This window comes from Pristiophorus japonicus, chromosome 13, assembly GCF_044704955.1.
Source record: "Pristiophorus japonicus isolate sPriJap1 chromosome 13, sPriJap1.hap1, whole genome shotgun sequence".
Taxonomy (NCBI): domain Eukaryota; kingdom Metazoa; phylum Chordata; class Chondrichthyes; family Pristiophoridae; genus Pristiophorus; species Pristiophorus japonicus.
Genome location: NC_091989.1, coordinates 153,151,373 through 153,171,824, shown reverse-complemented (window position 1 = coordinate 153,171,824; position 20,452 = coordinate 153,151,373). Strand labels below are relative to the sequence as shown.

At 43.1% G+C, this 20,452-nt stretch overlaps 1 protein-coding gene across 1 annotated transcript in view; it reads left to right on the top strand.

The window, feature by feature from the left end:
• The window catches only part of cpne7 (copine VII), a 224,295-nt gene that overhangs the window by 136,770 nt on the left and 67,073 nt on the right, over nucleotides 1–20,452 (top strand). Inside the window, exons 2-3 of the mRNA XM_070896982.1 lie at nucleotides 12,358–12,540; nucleotides 17,695–17,769. Coding sequence (XP_070753083.1) covers nucleotides 12,358–12,540; nucleotides 17,695–17,769 — 258 coding nt within the window. The remainder of the gene's footprint in view (nucleotides 1–12,357; nucleotides 12,541–17,694; nucleotides 17,770–20,452) is intronic.

The following is a 20,452-nucleotide window of genomic DNA, read 5'->3' as shown; positions in this document are numbered from 1 at the left end:
GTATATTGTAAATAGCTGGGGGCCCAGCACTGAACCTTGCGGTACCCCACTAGTCACTGCCTGCCATTCTGAAAAGGACCCGTTCATTCCTACTCTTTGCTTCCCATCTGCCAACCAGTTATCTATCCACATCAATACATTACCCCCAATACCATGTGCTTTAATTTTGCACACTAATCTCTTGTTTGGGACCTTGTCTAAAGCCTTTTGAAAGTCCAAATACACCACATCCACTGGTTCTCCCTTGTCCACTCTACTAGTTACATCCTCAAAAAATTCTAGAAGATTTGTCAAGCATGATTTCCCTTTCATAAATCCATGCTGACTTGGACTGATCCTGCTTTCCAAATGCGCTGCTATTACACCTTTAATAATTGATTCCAACATTTTCCCCACTACCAATGTCAGGCTAACCGGTCTATAAGTCCCTGTTTTCTCTCTCCTTTTTTAAAAAGTGCGGTTACATTAGCTACCCTCCAATTCATAGGAACTGATCCAGAGTCTATAGAATGTTGGAAAATGACCACCAATGCATCCACTATTTCTAGGGCCACTTCCTTAAGTACTCTGGGATGCAGACTGTCAGGCCCTGGGGATTTATCGGCCTTCAATCCCATCAATTTCCCTAACACAATTCCCTGACTAAGGATTTCCTTCAGTTCCTCCTTCTCGCTAAACCCTCGGTCCCCTAGTATTTCCGGAAAGTTATTTGAGTCTTCCTTTGTGAAGACAGAACCAAAGTATTTGTTCAATTGGTCTGCCATTTCTTTGTTCCCCATTATAAATCCACCTGATTCTGACTGCAAGGGACCGACATTTGTCTTCACAGGCACGAGACTCCCTAAGCAAATGCTCTATGTGGAGCTCCTTCATGGCAAACGAGCCAAAGATGGGCTGCGGTAAAGTTACAAGGACACCCTCAAAGCCTTCCTGATAAAGTGCGACATCACCGCTGACAGATGGGAGTCCCTGACCGAAGACCGCCCTAGGTGGAGAAAGTGCATCCGGGAGGGCATTGAGCTGTTCGAATCTCAATGCCGAGAGCGTGAAGAGGTCAAGCGCAGGTAGTGGAAGGAGCGTGCGGCAAACCAGTCCCACCCACCCCTTTCCTCGACGAATGTCTGTCCCGCCTGTGACAGGGTCTGTGGCTTTCGTATTGGACTGTTCAGCTACCAAAGAACTCACTTCGGGAGTGGAAGCAAGTCTTCCTCGATTCCGAGGGCTGACTATGATGATAATGACTAATCACCTTCCTGTAACATGCCCAAATGGCCAATCTTCATATATCCGTGTAGACTCCGGGTGCTTATAGGGTATTTGACTGCATTGGGGTTGGAGGATGACATCGATACCGGTTCCTGGGGGGTGAATCTCCGCAGAGGTTCTGCTGCTCGTTTGCCCTAACTTCAGAGGAAAAGCTGTAGAAACCCTGGAAAATCGGCATAAACACGGTGGAAATTCACCTCCTTTCATCTTATATATGTGCATATATGTACCTTTCTATTAACAAGAATGATTTTTTCTCTCTCTAACCTAAGGGTGCTGCAGAGAATTGTAGTATTCCTAATAACATCCTGGATGAGATCAGCTAATTCAGTACAGACTTGGATCAAATTTCTGCCAAGGATCTAAGCTTTGTGGAACGACTGGAGAGGCTCGGGTTTTTCAGCCTGGATAGGGTACAGCCGCGAGGTGATGTTACAGAAGTATACAAGATAGTAATTGGTATGGAACTGGTAAATCCAGAATATTACTTTGAATTAAATTGTGGGAATAGGACAAGGGGACATAGGTTCAAACTAGCAAAGCGTACCTTTAGGACTGACATTAGTAAATTCGTCTTCATGCAGAGCGATCAACACTTGCAATGGATTGGCAGGAAGAGCAGTGGTGGGGAAAACCCTGGCTTCATTTAAGAAATAAGTAAGTGCAGTAATGGATGGACCTTAGGGTGCTTCTGGATAGATGAACTAACAGGGAACAACAAGTTGTCCTAATCTGCAATTATCTTGTGAACTTGGGACTTCCTGGTCTGTAAGGTACTGTTACTCCCAGTTTAGAGCCATTGGGGAATCACAAATCAGCTCTAACATGCCACTCTTTAAAGTTCATTCAGAAAGTTTTGTTTAGATTACTTAGCATCCTGGTGCATTTGGGTTATATTAGCATAGCCATTCTGAAGGCCAGACATTATTATTTTATTGGTGGATCTAAATTTTTTACATCTTGTTTTGTACAATTTTGGGAAAATGCTGTTCAATCCTTGTGGAATGTAATACTACTTGCGAAACTTTGGGTGTCATACTATTTCCATCACTTTAAGCATGCTTTGTATAATCACACTCAGTAATCATTATGGTGGACCATGTAATGCTGCTGGATGTCATCTGTTAATACTGGTGGTAAATCAACATGAATAAGGATATTATTGCAGTTATAGCTCAGTGACTTGCTCCTCCAATGCAGGAAAGATCCCCCTATGTACCTATTACAAAGATCAATTACATCAGTGTAGAGCATCACAGAAATGCCATTCGGTTAGAAAGGATGGTTTTGCAAGCATAAATTGAACACTTAATACATTGAACTGCAAATGGGGGTGCCATGTTCACACACAGATGCATGTGTTATACAGTCATTTACGACACACTGACAAAGCGTGAAATTATACCCTGCCAAATGCCAAGTTTTAATGTAATGATCTTGTGGCAAAAATAACAAAGTTTTATTGCAGAGTTGGATGTTAGCATCACCCTAAAGGAAAAGAGATTTTGATTTTATTAACTTAATATGCCAATTCTGCTCTTAAGCAAGCTGCTTGCCAAGTTTATAATATTTTCCTAAAATTGAATTTGCCAATCTGAAAGTCAGGTGAATTTACAGTGACTGGAAATTGATTGTAAACTCTGTTCTTCTCCTGCTGCATATACATGATTAGATTTTTACAAAAAAATAAGCAAAATTCATGTGGGTGCATGGCAACATCTAATGCAGCCAAACTTATTTTCTCTGGCCCCCTTGTCTTTGGCTGGATCTATTCATTGCTTATCGATAGTGATAGAAGAAAGGGAGTGCTTAAACAAAACGTGAGTGTCAGCTGTGGTTCAGTGGATAGCATTCTCACCTCTGAGTCAGAAGGTTGTGGGTTCAAGTTGCACTACAGACACTTGAGCACAAAAATCTAGGCTGACACTCTGGTGCAGTACTGAGGGAATGCTGCACTGTTGGAGGTGCTATCTGTTGAATGAGACATTAAATCGAGGCCCTGTCAGGTAGATGTAAAAGATCCCATGGCACTATTTTGAAGAAGAGCAGGGGAGTTATCCCAATATTTGCTCCTCAAGCAACATCACTAAAACAGATTATCTGGTCATTATCACATTGCTGTTTGTGGGAGCTTGAAGTGTGCAATTGGCTACTGTGTTTCCTTCATTACAACAGTGACTACACTTCAAAAAGTACTTCATTGGCTGTAAAGCGCTTTGTGACATCCGGTGGACGTGAAAGGTGCTATATAAATGCAAGTCTTTTTTTTAATGGGGCATGGCAGCTTCCTGATGGGTGGAAATGAGAAAATGTTACAGACATACCTTTCAGACAAGTTAGAATGTTGGTTGTACTAGCATAAATATAAGTTCTGCTAAATATTCCCTTAATGGCTAGTAATTATGCATTTTAATATGGTAATATCTATTCAGTAAAGCTAATAAACTGCTGGAATGATTTATTTTTGCAGTTGATGCCAGAGGGAGAATGAAAGGCTCTGATAATTATAGAGCACTCCAGTTACCATAGACTATACATACAATAATGTCATTCCATTAATAAAACGTATTGGGTTAAGCTAGATTTGGCATCTCCTACCTTCTCGGATGAATGCCACTAACTGCTAGTTTTATGCTCAAAGGTAGGAGAGTCATAGTACCCACTAGGAAAACTCATTAATACATGCATGATTATGTAGAAGTGATTCAGCTAAGATATTTTCAAAGTAATTCATTTTGCGTAGTGATATCGGGCTCAAGTTTCGGCCTGAGTTGCTCCTATTTTTTTGGAGCAACTAGTTTAGAATGGAGCATCTTAGAAATTGCAATTCACGGCATTTAGTTTGCTCCAGTTCTAGTGAGTTAGAATAGTTCCACTTTAGAACAGATTTATTTTTTCAAAAGGGGGCGTGTCCAGCCACTTACGCCTGTTTTGCAAGTTTAGGCAGTGAAAACTTACTCCAAACTAACTTAGAAAGGAGTAAGTGTAGATTTTTGTCTGCTCAGAAAACCTTGCCTACACTTAGAAATTAGGCGTAGGGATCGAGAGATTGGGGGGGGGGGGGGAGGGGAAGGGGGGTTTACAAACATTAAACACTTCACTTTTACAAATAAAGAGCCATCATCAATAATAAATGATAAATAAATCAATAAATCAACCAATAAATCAATCAAAAAAATCAAAAAATTAAAAATAAAAAAAATAATTAAAAAAATCACTCAATAAATAAAAAATTATTTCTACTCACCTACTGCAGCACTGGCGAGAAGAGGGCAGGGGGTAGAAGAGGGCGGGGAGTAGAAGAGAGGGAGGGGAGAGAAGAGAGGGGTGGCGAAGAGAGGGGTGGAGAAGAGAGGGGGGGAGAGAAGAGAAGGGGGGAGAAGATGAACGGGGGCGGGGGGGAGAAGAAGACGAAGAAGCCAGGCCCCCGCCGAGGATTTTGGGCGGGACCTGCATGCAGCCGATGCCAGGCTGCCGCCGCTGCCGACTCTTCAGGTGGGGCCCGCCCCCAGCGAGATGCCGGGTGGGCGGGCCCCGCCACCAATGAGGTAAGAGGTGTCAGGCTACTTGGCCGGGGATAGGGGCGACGTCCCTTTAGCCAGGGATAGGGTCGTCGCCCGGAGACAGGACGCGCTGGGAGGGCCGAGAGCTACTGCGCACGCGCACAGCTGCCGGCACTATTTTTGGCGCAGGGCTGTAGCTCTGCTTCCAGCAGCTCCTGCTGCGCAGTGCCGAGCTAGAAATGGGCCTACAGCTATCGGAGAATCGCGAGGTAAGTATTCGGCGCAATTTTTGTTCTACAAATTAGACGGGTCTCTGAGGTGCGCCATTCTAGCGGGGGTCCGAAACTTGAGCCCGTAGTGTGGCAACTGCTAATTATGTTTGCAAAGTTCTGCATTATATTGCCCACACATATTCACATAAGCACTTCCGTGCCTCTTAAGCATAAATGGAATGTGTCATTCAAACAGAATTTCTGATTATTACTATGTTTCATTACAGCTACATTATTGTCAATGGTATTTTTCAATAATTATATTGTTGTTCTGCTACATTCTTTATTAGTTTAAAAAAATCCTAATTTATTCAAAAGTAAAAGCCATTAAAATCTGTAGAGAAAATGACAATAATAATGGAGGAAACGTTTGCAGGAATTTTTCTACAGAAAATAAGCACTACGATGAAAACATTCTATGATATAAATATGAAATCGGAACTATGTTTAATGTTGCCTGTACCTTTAAGGCCAGTGCTGAAAAATGTACTTTGGGGAAGTATTTGAAATAAGCACATTCTGAGGTAAAGGAGAGACTTCTTGTTGATGGATGTTTCTATAGATTGGCAGCTGCTTGTAAATCCCTGGCTCCTGTCCTCAGGGAAAGCACAGCATATCAAGTTAAGAAAACGTATCAGGGCGTGACTAATGTTTTTTTGTTCCATTTTGGCGGTTTGATATCTGATGTGATGGCCATGTGCTAGATTTAAGATTTTTAGATAGATTATTACAGCTATTCTGGAAAAAAAGGAAGGATCAAAAATCTTTATGAAAGACTCTATAACATTTTCATCCATATCAAGACCATTCTGTCCTCATAGTATTATGGCTACTACTGTTGGGGGCTTGTTGTTTGAATATTTACAGCCAAAACTAACCAATTCATTACTTTATCATGAACCTACACATCAATGCCGTCCTTCCCGACTGCAGTTGAAAAAGTAGATTTGGAATTTTTATTTCATATTTAGCAATTATAATGTTCATCCAGTTGTTTGTAGATTCAAACCCCAACTTATTATTTCACTTTAGTCAAGAAAGGATGAAATATCTCTTAGAAACACTCCTATGGACAAGAATCACCAAACACCCTTAATGTGATATTAGTACAGCATAGAAATCTATTTTCCTGACTTTATTGTTGCAGAAGCTTTACTCATCTTGCAGACTTTTTGATCAAATTTCTTCAGATCATTTACTGATCATAGAATCATAGAATTATAGAAACTTACAGCACGGAAGTAGACCATTACGGCCCATCATGTTCGTGCGGACCGACAAAGAGCTACCCAGCCTAATCCCACTTTCCAGCTCTTGGTCCGTAGCCTTGTAGGTTATGGCACTTCAAGAGCATATCCAGGTACTTTTTAAATGTGGTGAGGGTTTCTGCCTCTACCACCCTCTCAGGCAGTGAGTTCCAGATACCCACCACCCTCTGGGTGAAAAAAATTCCTCTCAAATCCCCTCTAAACCTCCTACCAATTACTTTTTTTATGTTGATTAAGAGAATGTGAAGATCAGCCTTATTTTCACTTGTCTTTTAGGAAATTCCATGTCTTTTCCTATGGGTGAACCCATATTAATATTTAATATTTTAACTAATTGCCCTTTAGTTCAGTTTATAATTGAAATCAAAGAAAACTCCATTGACCTCTGCAGAATGATTTGATTGGTGACTTGAAGAATATATGTGATTGCCAATATGAAACACTGCTTGAGTTGCTGTTACAGCTCAGCATGTTTACACAGTGAGTATCTGAGACATACAGACCAACAAGTTCCCAGGTTTGATTGCTCATCTGTGGTGACTTAGTTGAACTCAGCGGAGGTGCTATTATTAGTGTTATAATTGAACTTATCACTCTTAGGCTAGTGAGGAAAAGATGGTTTCTATTCCTGTTTGCTATCCAGTGACTCCTAGAATTATAGAATCAAAGAATGATACAGCACAGAATGAGGCAGTCAGCCCATCGTATCTGTGCCGGCTCTTTGGTAGAGCTATCTAATTAGCCCGACTTCCCGGTTCTTTCCCCATAGCCCTGTAAATTCCCTTCAAATATTTATCCAATTCCCTTTTGAAAGTTATTATTGAATTTGCTTCCTTTCAGAAAGTGCATTCCAGATCACAACAATTCACTGTATAAAAATATGTTTCTTTATGTTGCCTCTGGTTCTATGTGTCTTCCGGTTACCAACCCCTCTGCTGCTAGAAACGGTTTCTCGTTATTTACCTTTCAAGATTTTTAACACCTCTATCAAATCTCCTCTTAGCCTTCTCTGGTCTAAGAACAACCCCAGCTTCTCCAGTTTCTCCACATAACTGAAGTCCCTCAACCCTGGTATCATTCTTGTAAATGGCTGTGTGTAAAGTGCATATGGATTTGGTTGCGATATTTCTTGTAGTTGGTTATCCTGCAGACACACAACGGCAAGACTCAAACATAAATAATGGCTACTTGAATGAGGTATGGGATGGAATGTATCCCAGCAAGGTGCCAAATTCCTTCAAGAAAGCAAGAAAATTAGTGAGAGAGAAAATATGTGTAACAAGAAGCAAGAGGGAAATGGTATTTTAGGAATAAATTCATAAACCGAAATATTAAAAATGGAATATAATTTGAAGCACCTGAAGTAGGAAGAGTTATTAAGATTTTGATATGCAGGAAAAGTCATTGGTAAGATGCAATACAATGAATATTACGTATGGCAGTGGTGTCTCAGAAAGTATAGGGCTAGAACTTCCATTATTTTGTCATGCATAACGCCCACTTAACGTCCATTTTACTGCTGAAATGACGTATAACACCCATATATTACCCATTTTGGCACAAAATGGAAACTGATGGGCATTTTTCGGAAACTTATCAGCCAACGTTACTTTCCCCATGTGCTCAACGCCGGGAAAAAATAATATCACCCGCCCACTTTTTTGGGGCGAAATCATCAGAATGCGTGAAATCAACGGCCATAATATCGTCCAGCATTAATTTAAGCACTGAATTAACGGCAAGATTCAATAATACTGCCCGCCCACATTTTTTTGTCGTAAAGAGCATATTTACCGAAACTAGCGGCCTTGAGATCAGCCAGCGTCACTTTCACCAACTCGTACACATATCGCCCACAATATCGCTCGCCCAAAAAAATGCCCAGACAAAGTGGAACTAACTAGAACTAATCACAGCGTTATGGATGCCATGTTCTACATCACATGTCGCATCCTTTAAAAGGTTGCTGTGCTTCAACCTCAGGGGAGTTCGGATGTATTCTGGAGGTCGTTGGAGTTGATGTGAACATCTTGATTGGAATTGAATAGGTGTCTTTGTCGGGACATTCATTCATTGTGACCAATCGGTGGAAAACAGAGAGCTATTGCAATGGGGCCTTTCTTTTCTCACACTTTTGATCACCAGTTACATGCAACAGACTCAAGGTGGTCGAAGGTACGCTCCACAGCATTATGTGCCCAATGTAAGATGTGCAAAACTGATGAGGAGGACCAGCAAGTACAGGGAGAAGCAGTCTTACCTCAACTTTCCCGACACCACCTGCCTTCGGAGACTGCGCTTCCACAAAGAGGTTATCACTGATGTATGCCAGCTCATAAGGGGAGATCTGCAGCCTGCCAGCACCATCAGTACTGCACTGTCCGTCGAGATCAAAGTCACCGCGGCACTGTCGTTCTACGCATCGGGTTCTTTTCAGGCCACAGCTGGCGACATTTGCAGACTGTCTCAGCATGCCACACATTGCTGCATTAGACAGGTCACTGAAGCCCTGTACGCATGCAGGAGGGACTTGATCAGCTTCCCTATGACCAGGGAGGCACAGAGTGAGAGGGCTCTAGGATTCTCCAGAATTGCAAACTTCCACAAGATGCAGGAAGCAATAGACTGTATGCACATCGTGATGCAGACACCTTTTCAGGATGCAGAAGTTTTCAGGAACCGCAAGGGATTCCACTCCCTGAATGTCCAACTTGTTGTCAACCACCAGCAAATTATTATGGCAGTGAACGCTAAATTTCCGGGCAGCATCCATGATGCTCACATCCTACGTGAGAGCACTGTATCTGACTTGTTTAACAATCAGCCACAAGGTCAATGCTGGATGCTTGGTGACAAAGGATATGGCCTCGCCACCTGGCTGATGACCCCCCCTGCGTGTCACCCACACCGAAGCTGAGAGGAGATACAACGAGAGCCACAGAGCCTCTTGCAATATCATAGAGAAAACCATTGGAATGCTGAAGCAGCACTTTAGATGCCTGGACCACTCTGGAGGCGAGCTCCAATAGCACCCTGAGCAGGTAGCTCAATTCGTGATGGTGTGCTCCATGCTGCACAACTTGGCTATCAGGAGGGGACAAGAATTGCCTGATGAGTCTGACAGTTGACCTCACTAGAGAGAGGAAGAGGAGGACGAGGAGGCAGATGCTGACATCGGCCCAGACAATCAGGCTGATGCTGAAGGCATTCCCTGCCCCCTGTAGACCGCATGAATGAGCCCGTGGTGGCATAAGAGCTGCAAGAGCCTTACGTCAGGAGCTCATCAATGAGCGTTTTGCCTGAAAGAACGTTTGTGTTATTTACAAGGCTGGTACACTGCTGGGTGTGCAAGTCATACATCAATGGTGGGTATCACCTTGGTGACAGTTAAAGTTTAAGTTGATTGAAGTTAAGTGTCATTATACCCTTTGATGTTAAGGAATCACCAGCGTGTAACGGTGCAGCTATCTGAACCAATGTGCAACGTTTTGTTAAATAAAAAACATTCAAACCGAACATTTGTCTGAAATCATCAGTATTTCTGCAAAAAACAATCCTTCCCCCTGCCCCCCACTCCCGCTTCTCCTCCCCACCTCTACCCCTTCCCCTTCCCCTCCTGACTCCAAGCCACCTGGCCGAGGAGCTCCTTAGGCTATGCTTATTGGGGGGGGGGGGCTGGTAAACAGTCGAACCGCTGATTGGATGGATACGGGAGAGAATGGTCCCGAGGTGGGAACGTGCTTCGAGCCAGAAGCAAGATGTTGCTCTTGGCTCTCATGTGTGGTTGGCAGTGGGAGTGCGGCACCTTGGGGTGCAGTGCCGCACTCTAGGATCACTGAGAGCCCTCTGCCACCAGTCTTCCTGGCTACCAGCTCCAGGGCCTCCTCCATCCCTTCCATGTTATATATTATTTGTTTGACAAAAACTCAGTGCCAACTATGTTTTGGTGCTTAGTAGGCTTTTTGCTGCTGGTGAATCTCCCTCATGCCTCCACAACTGTCAAACTAGCAGACACCACAGCCACACATGCCTTCAGTCCCTCTCAGCTCCCTCTCTCTGTCTCCCCTTCTGCGCATGTCATGATGACCCCTGACCTCCTGAATCGCGGGAATCGAGCGTTGCCATGCCGTTGCTAAGGACGGCGACACTTTACGGCAGGAGATTAGCGAGATTTAACGCTATCGCCCATTTCATATCGCTAGCAGTAATGTCCAATTTCAAAAATGGAGACTAGGTGCTTTGAGAATGGGCGACAAGCCGGCGATCTGAAAACCCATTTTTAGCACCCACGCCGGAAATAACGCCCATTTTTGGGCGATATGCACAAAAGTGTAAAATCTAGCCCATAAATTGTAATAAAACATATATGCTTCAAGACCATTGTTCACTAATTTTATAGAAGGTTGTCCTTCTGGAGTCTCTATACGGCATTGTAATGTATTCTATCTATAGCATGCCCTCCCAGATTACTACCCCACATATTCTATAGCCCTTTCAAGAGATAGGATTGACAGGCCAGCGTATACTCTATTGATGCTGTTGTGTCTGCTTCAAGTATTAGTATCCAGAAGATGTACTGAATAACAGAAGAAGTATGCAGTTCCCTCATTCAAGGTTTAAATCATGTGTCGCAGGCTCAAGATGTTGCACTCTAGCTACTTGGACAGAATGATGAAACACGTTATAAGTGAGCCTATGAAGACCTTGGATTTAAACCTATCACTGCTGTGATGGGGTTGCCACAGCAGGTGAAAGATCTGTTGCATACCTAGGTTTTAATCAGCAGAAAACTGATGGAATCTCTTACCTTATCTATAAGAGTTCTAGGTGATGTAAGTTCTCAGCCAATTTCTAGGAAGAATATATTCACAACACTAATCTGCCCGTAATGTGGGTCCAACTAGTAGTAAATTGGCATTCTCATTCAGAGAGGCCATGAGGGTAGTTGGTTTGAGAAAAGGAAATGCTACTTTGGTGCAGTGGTGCAATAGTGGGTGCTCTACTGGTTGGGAGCCAGGGTATTATATGGGGCATTACCAAGAAAGTATCACCATGCATCTAGACCCTGCAATATTTGATCTAAGACTGCCAAATATTGACAGTAGATGAAAAAGGTGAAATGATGTATTCGAACCCCAAAACCAACTTTCTCCACTTTGATCAAAAAGTAAAAAAAGTAAAAAAAGCCAGCATTATACAGTTGTATAAATTTTGTGAATAAGGACTGGTAATGAATCTATTCAACTAGGAGCTTTAGAAGAAAATGCATTTTTTGGTGACTCCAAGCTCATTGGCTCTGAATTGATGGAACTGAAATGTCTATGCATGGCTGTTTTAAATTAATTCTTCATTTTGATTGTGTTAATTGCTTAGCTCTGCTTAACATTGTCCCTTCCCAACTACTGTTCCTGACTCTAGCTCCATTCATTATCACTCTTGAAATTCAAATACAGATCACAAAAGATTTTGGTCTGATAATTTTATTAAGGTCCTTTTAAAGCCCCAGGCAGTGAACCGTTATGGCTCTGGGACTTGTTGCTATGTTTTAGATATTATTATTCATTAGCAACTGGTTAGCTTTTTTTATTGTTTAAAATGTCAGAGCTGTACTGTTCCTTCTGCCTCACAAAGTTGTGGAGCTACGTTCTGCTCTGTGCAATTTCTTTTTTATTCGTTCATGGAATGTGGGCGCGCTGGCAAGGCCGGCATTTATTGCCCATCTCTAATGGCCCTTGAGAAGGTGGTGGTGAGCCGCCTTCTTGAACCGCAGAGGGCACATTGCTGTGGTCTGGAGTCTCATATCGGCCAGACCGGGTAAGGACGGCAGATTTCCTTCCCTAAAGGACATTAGTGAACCAGATGGGGGTTTACAACAATCCAGTGGTTTCATGGTCACCATTCCGAATGACAGTGTCTAGAATTTTTATGCTACAATGTGTTTTAGAAATAAAATAGGATTGTCTGGCATAAGGTGAACATTAGAACTCTATACATCTAGTATGCCTAACAGTCAGTTAATTATATTGTAAAATCTGTTCTCCTTTACAGGTTGACCGGACTGAAGTCATAAAGAGTAACCTGCATCCAGTCTTTTCTAAAATTTTCAATGTGGATTATTATTTTGAGGAGGTTCAGAAGCTTCGATTTGAAGTATATGACATTCATGGCCATTGCAATATTGGTACTCGAGATGATGACTTTCTGGGTGGGGTGGAGTGCACCCTGGGACAGGTAAATACTAAAAGAAACTACATTTCCCTTACAGTAGAATACAATTCTAACTTTTACAAGACTGTTTTTATCTTCTAACTCTTTCTCTCCCCATCACATTAAATTAACAGTTGCAGTCAGGAGACAACGGATTGGTCAAGACTGTAAATATTTCTGGTACCTATAGCACTGCAAGGATACGAGGGGGGGGCGGGCGGAGGGACGGAAATTCGATACCGCTAAAAAAACGGCGCAGGCACCGCGATGCGAGATATGCCTGCGCCCGTTCAGAAATGAAGGCAGCACGTCAATTTGGTGCTGCCTGCTAATTAACATGATAGCAGCGCACAGCCTAGCAAGGAACACGCTGCTGACTGGCTGTGTGCTGAGCAGGGGGCCAAAGATCCTGTCGCTAGAGCGAGGCTAGCTTTACTTAAAGGTAGTCTGCAGCTCTTAAAGCTGAACTGCCTTCTGCTTATAAAAGAAAACTAAAAATCCTTCAGCAGTAGGCAGTCTGTAGCTCTTAAAGATGAACTGCCTTCTGCACATAAAAAATGCTAAAAAGACTTCAGGACTAACACAAATGGCTAAGGAAAGGGCACGCAGGGTCTCAGGCACAACTCTCCAGCTGTGTGCAGGGGATCAACACTGAAAGAGAGGTCCTCTACCCATAAGGGCCAGGAGACCTCCAGAAAGAATGATTTGGGACCAGATTGCCACGATGGTCATTGCAAGCAGTGTCACCCCAGGACTTAACTCCAGTGCCCAAAGAAATTTCATGATGTCAGATGAGTGGTCAAGGTCAGTGAATGAATTTTCAAAGCTGTTTCCTACCAACTGCACCACTAGCCTCACATATAGCTCAATGCACAAAACTCCCCCATCACTCTCCTACCAACAATCTCTACCAAACACGAGGCACACCTCACATTCATAGCTTCACCTCACCCCTTTGGAGGAGGCAGTGCTGACCATTCTTGCTCCATGAAACCACTGTCATTCCCTCAGGGTGGAGCCTCAGCATTCTTAGCCATCCATTGGAGGACAGGTTACTGAACTGCTGTTAGACCCTGCAAGCTCCTTGTGCATGCTTACACCATTAGCAGTTTGTAAGTGAGAAGAGATTGTGCGATGAAGGGGAAGTGGGATGTGAGAAGAAGGATTACATATGAGCATATCGTCATCAGCAATGTATTCAACCATGCTGCTCCCTCAGTGACAGCCCCTCCAATTATCTCTAGCACCATCTCCTCCAGCGAAGTGAGATTTTGAAGATGTGTTTCCCCTCTGCCTGTCTGCTGCTATTCACGTCTGTTATGCGCCACCTTGGTCTGCAGGAGAATGGGAAGTATGTCAGTGAGTGTGGTGCAATGGGTTTTGGTGATGTGTCTGTCATGGTTGAATAGCTGGCAGTGTGTGCATGGTGTGATATGTAGGTTTGAGGCTTGCCGCAGTGGTAAGTGTGTGAGGGTGAGGTGAAGCTATGATTGTGAGGTATGAGTTGTGATTGTTCGAGATTGTTGGTAGGTGTTATGGTTCAAAATACCACTCGAGAGTCGATCATCACGTTTAGTTCAATCCTTTATTACAAGCTAGCAGAGGAAAGTCTCAAAGTACAAACAGTTTAGGCATTATTGTTATAGTGTACGTATACAGACTCCCCCTTTCCAAACATGGTCATCTTCCGAGAGTGAGCATAATAGTCTCATGTGTGATATGTCCTTACGATACAGTATAAATGCACACAAGGCCCATGCTTGAGAGAAGGTCAGTCTGTGACCTGTCCTTTATTCCTTAGCACTCAAGTGATGAAAGTGGGTGGAGCTTCCCCTTTTATACCTGAAGGTCCAGGTTAGGAGTGTCTCCCACAAGTTCACCACCTAGTGGTCATTGTTCTCACAGTGTACAACTTAGGTCAGATTATACATAGGTTACAATGCTGGATGAATACATGACAATGTGCAAAACATTTATTGGTACAGCATAAACAATGGGTGTCCTGAGACAAGGGGAGCCCATCGGACCTTAGCCATATGTTTAGCAGCGGAGTCCATTCACACAAGGACAGGGACAAGGGCACAAGGACTTCTTAGACCTTACAAAGGCCTTTGACACTGTCAATCGCGAGGGTCTATGGCGCGTCCTCCTCCATTTCGGGTGCTCCCAAAAGTACGTCACCATCCTCCGCCTGCTCCACAATGACATGCAGGCCGTGATCCTTCACAGACCCAATCCACTTCCAGACCGAGATCAAGCAGGGCTGCGTCATCGCCCCAACCCTCTTCTCAATCTTCCTCGCTGCCATGCTCCACCTCACAGTCGACAAGCTCCCCGCTGGAGTGGAACTAAACTACAGAACCAGTGGGAACCAGTTCAACCTTCGCTGTCTCCAGGCTAGGTCCAAGACCTCCCCAATCTCTGGCGTCGAGCTGCAGTACGCGGATGACACCTGTGTCTGCGCACATACAGAAGCTGAACTCCAGGACATAGTCGACGTATTTACTGAGGCATATGAAAGCATGGGCCTTACGCTAAACATTAGTAAGACAAAGGTCCTTCACCAGTCCTCGCCGCACAGCACTGCCCCCTAGTCATCAAGATCCATGGCGTGGCCCTGGACAACGTGGACCACTTCCCCTATCTCGGGACCCTCCTAGCAACAAGAGCAGGCATTGAAGACGCAATCCAACACCGTCTCCAGTGCCCCAGTGCAGCCTTCGGCCACCTGAGGAAAAGTGTGTTTGAAGTCCAGGCCTTCTAAACTGCCACCAAGCTCATGGTCTACAGGGCTGTAGTAATACCCGCCCTCCTGTATGGCTCAGAAACATGGACCATGTACAGTAGACACCTCAAGTCGCTGGAGAAATACCACCAACGATGACTCCGCAAGATCTTACAAATCCCCTGGGAGGACAGACGCACCAACGTTAGCGTCCTCGGCCAGGCCAACATCCTCAGCATTGAAGCATTGAAGCATTGATCACACTTGATCAGCTCCGCTGGGCAGGCCACATAGTTCACATGCCAGACACGAGACTCCCAAAGCAAGCACTCTACTCGGAACTCCTTCATGGCAAACGAGCCAAAGGTGGGCAGAGGAAACATTACAAGGACACCCTCAAAGCCTCACTGATAAAGTGCAACATTGCCACTGACACTTGGAAGTCCCTGGCTAAAGACTGCCTTAAGTGGAGGAAGTGCATCCGGGAGGGCGCTGAGCACCTCGAGTCTCATCGCCGAGAGCATGCAGAAATCAAGTACAGGCAGTGGAAAGAGCGTGCGGCAAACCTGTCCCACCCACTCTTTCTCTCAATGACTATCTGACCCACCTGTGACAGAGACTGTGTTTCTCGTATTGGACTGTTCAGCCACCTAAGAACCCATGTTAAGAGTGGAAGCAAGTCTTCCTCGATTCCGAGGGACTGTCTATGATGATCATGATGATCTTGAGTTATGTCGTTGACTCTCCTATTCTGTGCTCATTATTTCTTAACTAGGTTGGCTTGAATCTATAGCCAGGATACAACCATCCCAAGTGACTAGACTCCTTATTGTTGAATAAAGATCTTTGAAACTAACTAAAATAATATTAATATAAGTGGATTAACTCTTTATACCCTGGGTTGCCCCTTAACAGTAGGTGAGTGATGGGGTGTGGTGCATTGGGCAATGTGTGAGGCCAGTGGTGCAGTTGGCACGATATAGATTTTTGACTCACGACCACTTTTGTGATGTCATTAAACTTCTTGCGGGACTGGATCCAGATCCTGGGGGGCACACATGTGACACTGATGGCTTCTGCTATTTCCTCCCACTGCCTTCTAGCGTTCTGCCTGGAAGGCCTCCTGACCCCCTGCGGATAGAAGACCTGTCTTCTTCTGTGTACCCCCAGGACCAAGGCCCCCAGTGCTGCATCAGAGAATCTCCTTGCACTTTCTCGTCCCTGTTGAGCCATGGCAGCATACAGAGTGACAATGAGGTGTTTCTGCAACAACACACCTCCACTTTAAGTAGTGCAGAGAGCCGAGGCAAAATGTTATTGGCCAGTAGACTGCACCCGATATTGACCCCCCTGTCGCTTGCTAAGCCAACCAGCAATGTGTTTAGCGCTGAGATCAGCACTCCAATCATTTTGCGTGCTGCTTGCATCAATTTGAACGGGCGTGGGAAGATCGCGATTCGCGCTCCCCACGTCCGTTTTCCGACCTAATTGAATTTCACCCCCAGAGTGTCTTCAACAGTTGCTGTGGAGTATTCTCTGCCTTCAAGAAAGGCACACAAAGATATGTAGCCAGACTTTTCTGACATCAGGGACAGGCTGCTGAAGTTGAGTTCCATTTCTCACTTCTGACATTTAATTCTAAGGCCACTTGCGCATTTTTCTGAAGACAGACTATGGTACATTTATAAAATAAGAGGAGTTTTAGCTTTTTGACAATTCCTCTCCAAGATTGTCTAGCCTTAACTGCAGGGATAGTTGGAGAGTAAATTCATTTTGGAGCAGTACTCCATAATTGCTCAGGTCATTAAGGTTTTCAGTCCTGTTGGTCATATCCTTCCAGATATGTGGAATGGAGGAGTGTGTGCTTGAGGTGAATATAGCTTTTCTCTTGGCCACTATGCCTTGCATAATGATTGGTTCCTAAATGTCGGTGATAAAAAAAATTGGCTGCAAAGTTTCCAATCAGCAACAGGTCTGTTTATTTCTTAGAGAGGTTAAGAGGCTCATTTCCTTTTTGTTAAAGTGCTAAACTGTGATCACCAAGGCTCTGTTCTGATTGGTTTACTACATTTAATGGACGGTGGCTATCATGAAATTATGCAGAGGTAACTGCATTGCTCCTGTGTGTTCACAAATTGTATCTTGCATGATCAATTCCTCTGTTTAGGGCCCCAATGGCTGAGATTGTGAAACTTTAACCTCTGTACAAGTTTTACACTCAGGAAACCCTTAATTGTTCAACTTGATTGTTAGTACTATATTGAACCTTAATACTCTAACTGAAGAAAATTGTTTGTCAAGTTTTACTAGATCAGTTATTGTTGTTCTTCGTAATTGCAGTAAACACCCTATAAGTACAGAATCTATCCCATTACTTAAGGACATCCAAACATACCATTATTGGGGTTTCCCTACAAGTGCAGTTTTGTATGATGTGATTTCATACTTTACAGATTGTGGCTCAAAAGAAAATTACGAAGCCTTTGTTCCTGAGATATGGAAAATATGCTGGAAAGTCTACAATTACGGTGAGCATTGGTATTTATGACTGATATGTATAACTAATAATTACAAAAATAAGTAGAAAATTTAAAAATGCAAGAAAAGTTTTTTTAAATGCACAATATGAAGTTGTACAATGGGCGTTGTATCATCTCTGTTCTAATCATTGATAACTACCCAATGGTAAAGAGAGTTGTGCAACATACAGATCCATCTTGATTACATCTGGCAATTGAACACCGAATAGAAAAATGAATAAAGATGAGAAAGTTTGGGTGTTCATATTAATAATGTAGAAAATGCTAGTTATTACTTGAATGGGGTGAAATGCTGTGTGATATTAAACCATACTCAATGCCTTTGCATGACATCCCTTTGTCTGCTAGTTTATCCAAAGCATTGTCCTGTTAATTTGAAATAGATTTACATCACTGTGAATGTAGTGGACAAAGGACTTCATGTTAATGTGTTAATTATTTGTGTGCTAATATTGTAAAGCGCAATGTCACCCCACAAAAGCTGAAACGTATGAAATGTATACAAGGCAGTCGGTAATCATTGTGGGGTATTTCTGAATAACTGTTGTTAAACTTCTGTCAAAAGTTATATGAAAACCTAGCCATGTATCGGTATGTTTTTAATTTGTCTTTTTAATCTCTTTCCTAAGCTCATATTCCCATTTATTACCTTCTCTTTATTGTTTATGTACTTTGTGAATGCCTTTTTCTTCAGGTTAAATTTTATCCTCACCACTTTGTCCATGGCATCTCATTCTTAGCAAGTTTGTTTTTATTTTCAGTGCAATATTTCTCCTGAACTCCATTGATTTCCTCTTTCAATATTGCCCATTGTTGATCTACCACTTTGTCAATATTTTTCTCCAGTTTTCCTTCCTTAGCTCCATTTTCATTCCCACATCGATGTTTTTTCTTATTTGTTACTTTGGTCTTTGTGCTATCTATATCTCTCTGAATCACAATCTTAAACCTTATTATATTGTGATCACTACTCCCTAGATGTTCTCTCATGCTTTCTTCTCTTAACTGCTCTAGTTCATTTCCCATTACTAGGTCTAGCAGTACCTCTTCCCTTGTTGGGCTTCATACATATTGGGTCAAAGAAGACTCTCGTACACTCTATAAAAATTCCCTCTCCTTCTCCCCTCCACTCCCTCTCCCAGACAGCTTATTTTGGATAGTTGAAATTGTCCCTGATTATGATGCTGTATTTTTTACTCATTTCGGATATTTGCCTACATACTTTTCCCTCCACCTCATTACCACTATTAGGTGGTCTGTAGTATACCGCTCTGGATCGGGGGGTTCTGGGGGTTCTTGTGCATGAAACACAAAATGTTAGCATGTAGGTACAGCAAGTAATCAGGAAGGCAAATGGAATGTTGGCCTTTATTGCAAGGGGGATGGAGTATAAAAGTAGGGAAGTCCTGCTCCAACTGTACAGGACGTTGATAAGACCACACCTGGAGTACTGCGTGCAGTTTTGGTCTACTTATTTAAGGAAGGATATACTTGCATTGGAGGCAGTTCAGAGGAGGTTCATGAGGTTGATTCCTGAGATGAAAGGGTTGACTTATGAAGAAAGGTTGAGCAGGTTGGGCCTATACTCATTGGAGTTTAGAAGAATGAGAGGTGATCTTATTGAAACATATAAGATTCTGAGGGGGTTTGACAGAGTAGATGTAGAGAGGATGTTTCCCCTCATGGGGGAATCTAGTACTAGGGAGCATAGTTTCAGAATAAGGGGTTGCCCATATAAAACAGAAATGAGGAGGAATTTCTTCTCTCAGAGGGTCATGAATCTTTGGAATTCTCTACCCCAGAGTGCTGTGGAGGCTGGGTCATTGAATATATTCAAGGTGGAGATAGACAGATTTTTGAATGATAAGAGAGTTAAGGATTATGGGGAGCATGCGGGAAAATGTTGAGTCCATGATCAGATCAGCCATGATCTTATTGAATGGCGGAGCAGGCTCGAGGGGCCAAATGGCCTACCCCTGCTCCTATTTCTTATGTTCTATACCCTAATAATGTGACCGATCCCATCCTAGACTTTATCTCAATCCATACGGTTTCTGTTTCTCTCTCTTTGTTACCTATTTCCTTTCTTGCTGCTGCCATTATATTATTTCTGATTAACACAACTACCCCACTAGCTCTTCGTACTTTCCCATCTTTTCTAAATACATTATAGCCTGAAATATTTAGCTGCCAATCCTGTCCTGTCTGCAGCCATGTTTCCATTATTCCAATTGCATCTATTTCCCCACTTCCTAATTATTGCCTTCAAGTCCCGTGTTTTGTTGCTTAATCATTGCTTAACATGCATATAATATACTTATCTTTCTCATTACTCCTGCTGACTTTTTATCAGGTATTTTATTATTTTGTATAATCTCTTATGTTCCCTGAATGTCATGTTATTTTTAAAAACATTTTATACTCTGATCTTTCCTCCCACCACACCAAACCCCCGCCAGCTCTTTTACTAGTTTCAAGCCATTTCTACAGACCTATTTATCCTTTCTGCTAGGTCCTTGGTCCCAGTCCATTTCAGATGCTGCCCATCCCAATGGTACAGCTCATTCCTGTCCCAGTACTGGTAGTTGAGAGGATGGAGAGTAAGAGCAGTAACATTAAGATGAGGGACATTAAAAAGAAGGAAGTGAACATGGATGGGAAAATCCTGAAA